Source organism: Homarus americanus, unplaced genomic scaffold, assembly GCF_018991925.1.
Source record: "Homarus americanus isolate GMGI-L3 unplaced genomic scaffold, GMGI_Hamer_2.0 scaffold28, whole genome shotgun sequence".
Taxonomy (NCBI): domain Eukaryota; kingdom Metazoa; phylum Arthropoda; class Malacostraca; order Decapoda; family Nephropidae; genus Homarus; species Homarus americanus.
Window position 1 is genome coordinate 6421449 of NW_024742238.1, and position 12252 is coordinate 6433700.

The following is a 12252-nucleotide window of genomic DNA, read 5'->3' on the forward strand; positions in this document are numbered from 1 at the left end:
AGGGGGGGGGGTCCACAGAAGGGCTGAGGAGGTCTAGGGAGTGAGAAGGGACAGAGGGAGGCAGCCCGCGGAGGGCTGAGGGACGAAGGGAGTGTTACTGTCAGGGAGTTGAGGGAGGCCAGGTAGACAAGGGGAGAAGGGTGACTCCCGCCGGGGCAAGACAAAGGCCTTCCCAGGTCCCCGACGATATTCTCTTTAGTTTTACCTCGCTTGATCTACAGGAGCTGCTGTGTGCCTGGGAAGGCAGCCACCTCCTCCCTGCCCTCCACAACTCCTAAACTACCTTCCAACGTAGCCTAGACTACAGGTACTTCCTGACGCCCGCTGCCTCCCGACGTAAATAACCTCCTGACGTAAACTACTTCCCGAAGTAAACCTATTTTATTCTTTACACTGCTTTTTGCTGTAGACTACTTAGTGTCATAAATAACTTACTGGTATATGGTATATGTTAATATAATCTACTTCCCGACAAACATTACTTCCCAGCATAAATTACTTCCCAACATAAACATCCCAACAAACATTACTTCCAAACATCAACTACTATTTCCCGAAAAGAAGTCTACGACATAGGAAACTTTCTGGTCATAGTGGATGTTTTAGAAGTCACTGGCAAAACAAGTTGGAGCTGAGAAAGATAAGAAGGAGCGACCTGGGACAGAAATGGATGAGTGGATGGTAAGAATGAAGATAAAACAAAAAAGGAGAAAGATAAAGTGTACTCGGCCTGCTTTTACTCCCTCCTCTCCTTCCAGCCTGCACACATACGCACCCTCGGGTATGGAACCTTTCTCGACACAGTAAACACAACACCAGACTACAGTAGCCACCATAACTCTACGGGAATCGACCGACACATTTCACTTGCACAATCTGTAACGTGTCGCCATATTTCCTCCTTCTTAAACTATTTTCATGTTTCCCCTGAATGCTCTCCTGTTTTAGGATAGCATATCTTTGATACTATAACGATAACGAATGTATCCCTCGCCACTAAAGTCCTGGTTCGGGACAGACGAAGGAAGGGTGTTATCCAGGTTTCCTCTGGGCACTCCGGTTTCCTTCTGTACTAAAAAAATAAAAAAAATCATAACAAAGTAACAAAATCAAACCAACTTCCCGAACGTCTAGTAGGTTGTTAAGTGGTGAGATGATAAGTTAAAATTAAATTCACTAAACATCTAGAGTTAGGTTTAATCAAGCAGCACTTTACAAGGTGTTGCTTTGAGTATTCTGAGGTAAAATGAACATAGTTTTTCCCATATACTGTAGAGTATAACATGAAAAAAGTTGACAGGATGGCTTTCAGATGTAGTTGACCAATTTTTCACTTACAATACAAGAATCTTCGAAAAGCCTTTTCTGCTGAAACAAATGAGCAAAAAAAAACTATGTATGTATGATAAAATATATAAATTATAATCTGTATAATTATCTTACTACTTTTTTGTTATTTCGTTAACTCCCCTAACCTAACACTTTGTAAAGTGGGTGTGAGAGCTGAACGGTGTTTAGATATGGAACCTTCAAGGAAGCTCGAGGAGAAAAAGAAAACATTGACCCAAGTCTCTGGCGGTTTGTTTACAGTGAGTCTGGGACGCCGCTAATACCCGCCACCTAGCGTAAGTTCACTAGCCCCAAGGCCCTCCTTACGACGGCTTGCGGTTTGTTTATCGTCTTTTTTATAGCCGCGATGTGTCTATGAGGGAGGAAGTAAAGTTACTGGTGGTGGTGTTTGTGGTGAGACTGTTGACTCATGCCTTCTTGATGATATGATCCAAAACCAAAATTAGTAATAGAGTATGTGTTTTCTATTCTTTTACTGACATGTTAACGTTCTGTTAAGCATGAGAATACCGGGTAAAGAGGAAGCAAAATATGAACAGATGGGGAAAAACGAGATAGTGAAAATGGGAAGGAGACGAGGCGGAGAAAAATGAATGCGAGGAAAGTATAAGAACATAGAGAAAGGGAAATATATACACCAAGTGAAAATAAAACTGCCTGAGCCAGACGGTAAACCATCACCTCACAAGAACTAATGGCCACATTCGCACCTCGCTAGACATCACAGCATTTATAAAAGAGTATTCTTACTTGTTGTATGCAATGAGCTAGTTGAATCATAAAACTGGCTATTGTTACCTATTACACATCATGTTTGAGGGTAAGTTACATGGAGTAATTTTATTGGAAACACAAGTTACAAAAACGAAGTTTACTCTCACCTTAAGTTCGCGTGACGACTGGCACTCCATACCACCTGACAGCTACCAATGATTGAAGAGGCAATGAGGAGCTTCAGACATGCTGTTCATATTGTTGTTCATGCACCATTTGTGATCGGTACTTAATTTCTGAGTCTCAAATCTTGAGACAGTATATGTGAGCAAGACTGGTGTTTTGTTATTTGCCCCGAGTAAAGTTTACCTGAAAATGGATGAAGAGAGTTTTGTTTCTAATCTCTACTGAATGATATGAAAATTAATATCTTTTCGCAGGCGATTTTCGATTTACTGGAATATCTACCGTGAAAATATAAGAGGGCTACTGAATTTTACAATATAATCTGCCTGTACACAGAGATCAACCATACTACACATACTGTAGTAGTGAAAGCTTTACTATATTTCTACACACCAAATATATATAACAAAGGTGTTTACCAATGACCATTCAGGGCATTTATATTCAGATGAAACAAATGCGAATATCGGATTACCTGAAGTATCTCCCACGAGAAAGTGTTTTATTTTGTTTAAAGTCAAATCACATACTCGCACTGTATATAAAGGACCTGAAAAACCCTTTTTATACGACGTAGTAATGTACTGGTGCAGGTGCTGAAGAATGCATTTCATTCATAACTTTGCATAGGTAGCAATAACGCACCACTGCTGTTAAATGTTTTGGGTCGTTGGAGTACAGGTATTTTATATAAGGTTACAACACACACACTGTTGCAAAATTTTTATTAAATAAACACATTAGTATATAAATCACGTGTGAATGATGAGAGGAATTATTCCCTTTAGATTAAAATGAACCTATTTATTTTATTATAGGTCAGGTTAATGATGAGGCCTACAGCCTAGGTCAAAGGTGAGAAACCGTGGTCGGAAGTCAGAAGGTAGGATAAGAAGTAAAGGTCGAGATTGGAGGTCAGAAACCGATATAAGATGCCGTAGACCGAGATCAGTTATAAAATATAACCATCGTGTTCCTGGGGTTTAGCCCTTATCTCAAAGGGAATAATCCTAGGAGGAAAAGAAGGAAAGCTTTCAGCCTCACTGGATAAAAGGGTGGCATTAACACGAGTGCCAGGTGCTTTCTCGTGGTAAATGAGATGACCACAATACCGGGTGACCATAATCTTAGTACAATACAGCACCTCGGGTCCATAACCACGAAGGAATTCAAAGGTGACATTGGTATAAAGGATCAAGACCAATGTGGGATAGAGGGATGACCTTAGCACGATGTTACCTTTATTACCAGGAACCATGACCATAAGGGATTAAAGGGTGACTTTAGAACGTGTTGACCGTTAGTACCAAGGGACCATAACCTTCCTGGAGGGGTCGGCGACGCAGGGCTGAGTCTGCCACTGGGCACCGTAACCCACCCACTTGTTTACGACTGAAATACGCCAGGAAGAACGATTAAATAGGGATTTCCAGGTTCATTAAGTTTATCAATAAATAGGTTGATGAAATATTATTGTTGGGAATACTGTACTGTACATAATAGACTTACTTCATTTTTTTTTCACGGTACAGTTCTTAAAAATACTGGTTTGCATCTTTACAAAATATCAGGTCTAGAATTAAAAGTTAATAATACTTTTCATAAGAGTTTTAGGAATAAAAAATATAAGTTCATATCTTTATGAAATATTATTTGTGAAACTTAACGATTGTCTGCACTATCACTGAGGGTTTAAATTATTCTATTTCATTAAATGATAAACAACATGACTGTCGTTGATTAAAAGATCACTGACAAATTTCCTCACACAGACACACAAAATAAAGCACCTGAGTATGGTTGATAATAATTTGCTGAATACCAGTTAACATTAAAAACACGATGAGCAGGTAAAATATTGGGTCGTCAGACTCCACTACCACCTCCACTACAGGTGTTAAAGTTTTGGTTACTAAGGTAATGTATGTCACTACACTAATTGCTTTTACTCACTCCAATTTTCACATCAAAATTTTATTATCTTTCACTACATTCCATTTATTACTTCGTCTTTTTCCTGAAATAACAACTAGCAATAATATAACATGCAACAAGGAACTCACTATAGTGCTCTTCAGTTCACTTCAAAACTAGAATGTTCATAAAACTGCATACATTATGTAAATTTCTATTACTTTTTATCCCATAATAATCCACACAGCCTTTTATATCATTGTCACTTTCCGTCCCGTCCTTTGGGTGGGCAGCATGTGATCATTCCTGTATTATTACACTTAACTTTATTCCGTTCTCTCAACCTAGTACTGTATCCACAAGTACTACACCCACTCCACTGATCAAAATGTTCCATTCCCTCTCACTTCAGCATCCACCCTCACGCACTCCATCCCACCACTCCACTTGTTACTCTCCTCGTTCACACTCAAACATTTATCAGTAGTCCAGTAATCACTCCCCTCATTACAAGGTCACACAGCAGTACTCACTCCACTTGTGACCACGAAGAACGGGGCAGGCAGCATGGCGAGTAAGGAAATCGTGCTCGTGGGAAGCCAGCAGATTCCACCACAACACTGCTGCTCCCTCTACCGCGTCCACACCCACACCCACCCACGGGAACACCGTTCTGCCACCTAGGAGGTGAAAACATTTAGTCACGCCCGTTTAATATTTTTGTTCAACTTCATACCGAAATTTATTTTAAGATACATAAATAAAAGTTTTTAATTCAATGCAGAGATACAGTAATATAATCAAATGGGTATTAGTCTCAAGTAATGTAGAGTACAACACCTGTTGCCTGATTAATTAACTGTATTACCTAGAAACAGCAGTGGGACGCAATGATTTCTTCTACGAGTCACTTTTACTTAAAATTAACTTTATTTACACATTCAACCCCATAATTTTGTTCCCCAATGGAGTTCCTAACAACCCAATCACTAATCTGTATAGGAGAACATGTTTATGTTTTAAAGCTAAACCATTACTGATGGTCATGTATGCCCTGTCAAAATTCTTGGGGTGAACAGAGGCCCTAACTCGAGTATGGTACATTCAGCCAGTCCTCTACATCATGTAAATCCGACCATAGCTGCAATGAATCCAACTATTACTTATGTTATTAAATCTGCACTACGAAAAAAACAAAATAATATAAAAAAAAGCCTACTAACCTGCTGAGGGCACCTGCAGGTAGGTGAGCATGGTGGCCATCCTCTCCCCGACGGCCAGGTTGGGGGGACTCCTGACAGGGCCATGAGTGTCCCGGTGTGCATCATAGCTACCACCTAGACCGTAGTTAGCCACCTGGGGGTTAACAAAATGAGATATCAAAATCGTTATCATCACCGTTTTACAACCATTTTCCACTCTTGAGTTGGTAAGCCATTATTAGTTGAAGGCATGGCACCCAGGTTGTCCTCAAGAAACTATTAAACACAAAGAAGTAGTTGAAACGCAACTTTTGCATAAAGAACTAACACATTGTCTAACAGGTACCAAAATTAACAAATGAGAAGAAAGGACTATACTGTACAGAGAAAATTTAGTGGTACTGTACTAGCCACTTAGCATACCATGTAGGGTTCGGAGAGGTGGTCTCCAACAGTGACTCGCGCCAGGTGACTGAGGCGAAGACCCAAACTTTGAAGTGAGGTCACGGCCTCTTCCTCCAGCCACACGCTGTCAAAGGACACAAACTGTACACTCAGACGGAAAAAATCTAAATAAAGGATATACAGTGGTAAACATATTCACCTTTACTGAATTACTGTGCTAAATGTCAATCGGATTCCTGGATAAGACAAATCCTCTACTTGTAAATTGTTAACTTCACTGAAATACTACATCCATCAAACAATAATACAGTTTGGTATTTATTCTCTGTACTGGACACAAACATCAGCAATTTGCCCAAAAAACTGCCATTATCATTAACGAAAAAAATTAACACTTTAAATTATAGTGTATTCCTAATCAAAACGACCAGTGGAAAACAAGCCATTGAAGTTTAGTACAATAATACACATCCACTACTGGTTTATGACAAAGCCGCCACCTGACTAATAATAGTGTGTGATACGTTGTCAGGAGCAGGCTTGTCTGCCATTTTGTATAAGATGAAAACCTCTTCCCATTTGCACATATCCTTTTCCACAGAAAATTCTGATGGACAAAGGAAAATCCTAGTTAACAAGAACAATTGTTATATCAGACGCCATCATTAATGTCTGAGAATCAATTACAGTAGTTTAATTTGGTGTATATGATTAATTATGCAAGAAGAGTTTGGACTTAGTATAGGCAATAGCAACAATACATACTGTTTGAGCGACCAGTCATTCCTGGTAGTATTGTTGCCTCTCATGGCGTTGTGTGGAGCATGAAGGTGGCCACTCGCCCTCTCCTTGACATGTGCTCTTTCCCGTGGGCTGATGATCTCGTGGATAAGGATGATGTATGGATCAAGGGATATCTGTTCTACCTTGAAGGGCGCCAGGAGCAGCCAGGGGCTGCCACCGCTGGCGTAGCCACAGTGAAGCTCTGACCTCTCCAAGCTGGTCTACCACCACATATGAAAATGCTGAATTTCAGTCCATCTATATACTGTACTGTATAATTATAAAGCGAAAGTCTATTTGTGTGGATGTTCGCCATGCATTGCATAAGTTATGAATATACAGAACTGAAATTTGGCATGGACGTACGCCTACACCCACACCCCAAAGGTATCACGAAAGTATGATTTTGGAGGGTTGGTTCCAGTGGTCGGCCCCCACCCCCAAAGGTGGGAGCCCCTCATTAAACACATTTACTGCATTTCCATGTTTCTTTTCCATGCACGGCTACGGTTTCTAAGACAAGAATGTTGAAATCTGAAATGTTCATGTGAACAGCCCCGAGAATGTTCACGAATGTTTAGATTGGTTTGACCCTGCATCAGGGGCCGAACCCCACAGTTTTTCCACTTTTTTTTCCCAGGTACCTGTACAGAGGCTAACTTTACTTGGATAAAAACTGTTCTATTAAACTTACAGTATATGTTAAAGAAAATAACTTTAAATAACATACTCATTTCTAGTTCAATACAAACAATAAAATACCCACACGTTTAATATTGTGGTTATATAATTCAAGTGGGACTAAGCTGATATATAGCTCAGAAGCAACTATTTTCTTTAGTTCTATATTTCATGAGAGGAAAACCCATTCGTTAAATGTGAAAACTGCAAACGTGAAAACAGGTTGTTTATGTTTATCAGAACACAAGATGCAGTCCAAAACATACAAATGTAACAAATACTATTAAAGTCTCGTGCCTCACCCTGAGGTCTTCCCCTCGACACAGTCTCTCCACCTGCCGTTGCTCCACCAGTGGCCGCTCCTGCAACATCCATGTCTTGTTCCCATGCAGCTTTAGGTACTGCACACCCACAACCACGTCATCGTCCTCATCCAAGTGGCCAACCCTTCCCCGCTCATCTCTGTACGGTGTAGGGGCTGTGGCATGAGTGAGAGAACGGCGGCCTCTTATCTCCAGGACGTGGTCATGCTGTGGGAGATAATGACAGACGGATGGTGGTAGTACCTGTAGTGGTGGATGAATTATGGAAGAAGGTAGTTGTTGGCGAGTGGTCATATAGAGGTGTTATTGAGAGTGGTGGTGGTGGTGGTAATTAATGGGTATAGAGTTGGTGGTTAAAAGTGAGTAGTTATGGACGGTTGCTGGTTAAAAGTGAGTAGTTATGGACGGTTGCTGGTAGAAAGAAAAATATATGAATCAGTTTGGACAAGTATAACTAAGAAGAGGGTTAAGCTGACACAAGTAAACAGAGGGTAGTGTTTCTTCTAGGTAACAAATCTGGTTAATTAAATCTCGAGAATAAAGTAACTACAAAGACTGATATTCATAAAAATAAATCGAAGCTTTAGTTTACATACAAAATGACTACAATATAAGACTACACCGTCTTAAATTGGTCAGACAAACAGCTTTACTAGTTATTCAAACTTTTTAGTGTTACTGATATACCATATATAAATTCTCACCTTATTTTAAACACTACGCACTTGACCCTGACAGAAACCATCACTCACCACTTTGACAGCAGTACTGAGCAAGCTGTCCAGTCTCTGAGCTGAGAAGTCCTCCCTGAGCCAAGGCTCATGGTTCTTGTGGGCAGGGGTGGCTGCCCGCGACCTGGCTGCCCGTAGGAACTCCACGCCCACACTAAAGTAACCTTTGTTCACCGCCACCAGCCCGATGGACGCCAAGTCACTGACTGTGAGTATATTTGACTCATTATTTTCCAGTTAAATTTCACAAACTACTTTAGACAATTTCCAGGTTAATGCTTAGCGAATACTGTGTTTAAACACTTAATATTTGTGTTAACAGAATGATGAACAAGGCAGACCAACACATGGAAGGAATCTTCGTCAATTAACCATGGAACAAAATGAACTAAAGTACCTGACAAAGAATGATGGTGGAGTGATGCTGTGTTTAAGGTGTTGTCCCCCATCAACTGGGCCTGGAGGAGGTGGCCGCCGTGTGTCAGAGCAGTTAAGTTGAGGTGGTACATGTGGGCCAGCCTGGCCACGGCCTCCGACGCAGCCGCGACATCGTCCGCGTTGGGCAGCAGCTCCCTGTCTGCCCGCGACGCCAGCTCCTCTGAGGGAATGAAGGCGACCAAGTTACTCAAAGTCCTTTGTTTTGTGTACCTTACTTGCGTTGGTCCTTTCGATTGTAATCAATCCCTTTGTAGTGACCACAGGAGTGTCATTCCACTGCAAGTGTCATCACTTTTCGACAAAAAAGTTTGAAGGACGTGCACCTCCACTCGATTCATCACTGCTTAAAATCAGGTAACCGTATATACAGTAGTAGACTTAACCATAGTTTCCTTACAGGAAACAGGCTGACCTAATAGCAACGAGGCACCGAATAGCAGCTCTGTAGACAACCAATGAGAAGTGCACTTTATGACAGCAGAATAAATTTATTTTTGCACGTTCCCGAGTACTTAATAAGTTTTATAAATCAACTGGGGAGATGTAAATATTTTATTATATTTTTTCTTTCACTTGGTGCTTATGTGAAGAATAACGGTTTGATACTCACTAATATCGCTGAAGACAGCTTGGCCTGCATTAATTGCCTCGTCCACCTGCGGCCAACCGCCCGCAACATGACGGATGAGTGAGTAGGCAGCCGCAGGATCACCCGAACCACCTAGTGGCTCAGTGTCAGCTATGGCCTCCCATGATTGCACGTACCTGTGGTGTGGAAATTGGAGTTAAATTAATATATTCATGCCATAAACAGGTAATTCTCCCTGTTTACACATGGAACTGAAAGACAAACAAACGTTGCCCTCACAATAGGCCTTAAAGTCTAAAACATATAGAAAATAGGTCTCATAGGACTGATGGCCAGTTCGGATAAGGTATACTGGATGCTAAGACACCCTGAAGTGTAACAGCGGTAAAAAAATAAATTACCGTATATGCTTTCAACCACCACAGGTTTGGTCATCAGCTAGTTAGTTTAAACCCGTTGTTCCTCACACAATTAATCAGTGGTGTTTTGAGTTGTCACAACCAGTTAATAGTTTATAATTAATGAGTTTTGTTTCACGCCCGTTGTATGTCTACCACTGAACCAGTGTTTTGATTCTGTAAACGACAGAAATTTCCCTTAGACATCTAAGTATTCGTGATAAGGAAATTACAAGGAATAATTCACACTAGCGTAAATATTTTTGCAAATCAAATCCACGTATTTCAACACCTCAAATTCGATATGCATCGGCGTCCTCTCATTTATGATTGCAAGGGTGAGGATTGTTCACACGACTAAGAGGACGCCAGTGAGGATCGTTTTGCAGCTTTAACTCCCTCTGGTACAACGTCACAACTGCATTTTGTTTACATGAACATACCGAGCGGCAGACATCATGAATGACATGTGCGTAGTACATAATAAAGAGCAGTACCGTCGAAAACGGGACTTCTACCTAGCCAAGCACCAAAAGCAAGTACAGTATAGTTTACGAGCAGTTGGAACCAGACGAGATACCGCGAATAAAGAAAAGTTTGATCAGGTTGGGGTAAATATTGTTTAGCCCAGTCGCTCATTTAAATTGTTGACGATATCCTTACTCATATTTGTTTTACATATACCTTCAGATCCTGCGGGGTAGCAAAATAACCGTAAACAGCATAAGAACCAGCAAAATAAAACTGAACCACGTTAACGAATCTTTCAAGTTACAAAAATTTTTTTGTTGTAACTTCATTTTATTGACGGGATTACCAAGGATATGTTACTTTTAATGCTTATAATGTAAATCAGCTGTGGAAGCAAGGGAAAACCATTTTTAAAGTTAAGCAAACCACAAGTTAACCTAACCCAATGACCCGACGGCAGTGTTGTTTATAGTCGGTTGGTTCTTCTGGTCTGCTTTTTAATCAGTTTTGACACTATACTTGTGGTGGCCGCAAGGTAATCTAGGTTTATCATCAGTAAACCCTTCGTTAAAAAAATATCAATTAGCTAAGATAGTTCAAGACAGAAGAAAGTGGTATTACCGTTACGAATCGTCTTTTACCAAAGGAATGCGGAAAACATACGGTGAAATAGTTTACTTACCTATGTAAGACTCCATTTAGTTCACTCAGTGTTAGAACAACTTTCCGTATTTGTTCCACAGCTTTGACTTCTGCCTGCCAGAGTTGCTCGAGCTGCGCCCAGGAGGCGTGGAGGGCATGGCCACCGGTCACCATCCCCATGAGGGAAGCCATCAGTAAGAGAGACAGAGTCAATGTCCATGGCGACAAGTTGAATGACATCACTGAGACAACACTGCTGCTTTACTCCGTCGAAATCACCTGTGACTTTAATGTCCGCCAGACGATGATGTGGTAAGATAGCGACTAATCCTTCACGATGCGTCTCTAGATGCACCTTTTCACGGTTCATACCACATAATTTTCTATGATTTTATGCCCCACTTCTTGAAACGACACTCATAATAGTATAATCTTAATTCTACGATCCAAATTCACGTGAATGCTTCATTATCATTACAAATTAATCGCGCAATTTTCTTGATGACCGTTAGTCGTCTTTTGAATTGGCGGTATATTAAATTTATCCACTCTACTAAATGTCATTTTCAACAAACTTGAATACAAGAAATACACACATATCACTATCAATGGTATCCGCACACTGCTAGCCTGGTTACCATAGGTTGATAGAAGAGGTTTCAAACACACCTGCCCATTCAAAGACACAGTCCCAACTGAGGGACGGCGAGTGAGCCTCAACCGGAACATGTTGCCGCTAGGTGACCACTGAGGCGCCGGGGTTAAACACCTCGGAGATGAAGCAGTATTAAGTTTACTCTAATATTCAGTTGATGGCATAATTGAAAAAAAATGACTTTCATTGTCAATTAAACACACTGGTTTCTATTTGAATGTTTCCTTTAAAATTATCACTCCCTGAGAAAGGCTATAGATAAAATAGCCAAGCCTAGGTACAGACCATAATAAATTGTTAACTGTTAAAGGTATTCAAAACTGCATTTAATCTCCTGTCTCCAAGAATGAACGATACAGCCAGCCCTTCACCTTTCTTGAGAGCCAGCAGATCCTTACCGTGTAGTAACACACCCACCACCGTGACTACCAGTAACGGAACTTGGTCCATATGGCGGAACTGGGAATCAGCTGTGATTTAGAGACGATGTGAATAAAAATATCCCTCCTCCTAGTCACAGGCCTGGCATTTGACATTATTAGGGACCTGCCACTCTTTGCCATAAACAGATAAAATGTACCGGGAACTTTCCCCCCACACACTCATCATTCTCTCACTTTATGTAACTTGACAGAACCTATGACCCTTCAGGCTTTTACGCCCTTAATGTACGAGTCATAAAGGCAAGTATGAACTTTTCATACTTCCCAGTTGGGCGCTGTAAACGCTTCTGCGCTTCACCTTGCACAGGACGTAAGGGGGTGCCCAAT

At 40.9% G+C, this 12252-nt stretch overlaps 1 protein-coding gene across 1 annotated transcript; it reads right to left on the reverse strand.

Moving 5' to 3' along the window:
* Positions 1-2971: 2971 nt before the first annotated feature.
* Positions 2972-12023, reverse strand: LOC121876641 (prolyl 4-hydroxylase subunit alpha-2-like). Its single transcript, XM_042381933.1, has 10 exons — positions 10868-12023; positions 9338-9492; positions 8687-8887; positions 8311-8495; positions 7538-7765; positions 6537-6775; positions 5790-5895; positions 5388-5520; positions 4698-4844; positions 2972-3642 (listed from the first exon to the last, which is right to left on the reverse strand). Exons 1-10 carry the CDS (start codon positions 11065-11067, stop codon positions 3551-3553), a joined length of 1686 nt encoding a protein of 561 aa, XP_042237867.1. The 5' UTR covers positions 11068-12023; the 3' UTR covers positions 2972-3550.
* Positions 12024-12252: the final 229 nt, after the last annotated feature.

Coding starts and splice junctions, on each gene's coding strand:
- LOC121876641 (XM_042381933.1), bottom strand. CDS start 11,067: ATGTCATTCAACTTGTCGCCATGGACATTGACTCTGTCTCTCTTACTG. Junction 8,888..9,337: donor AGCTGTCTTCAGCGATATTA/GTGAGTATCAAA, acceptor TCATTCCCTCAG/AGGAGCTGGCGTCGCGGGCA. Junction 5,896..6,536: donor AATGACTGGTCGCTCAAACA/GTATGTATTGTT, acceptor GTCCTTTGACAG/CGTGTGGCTGGAGGAAGAGG.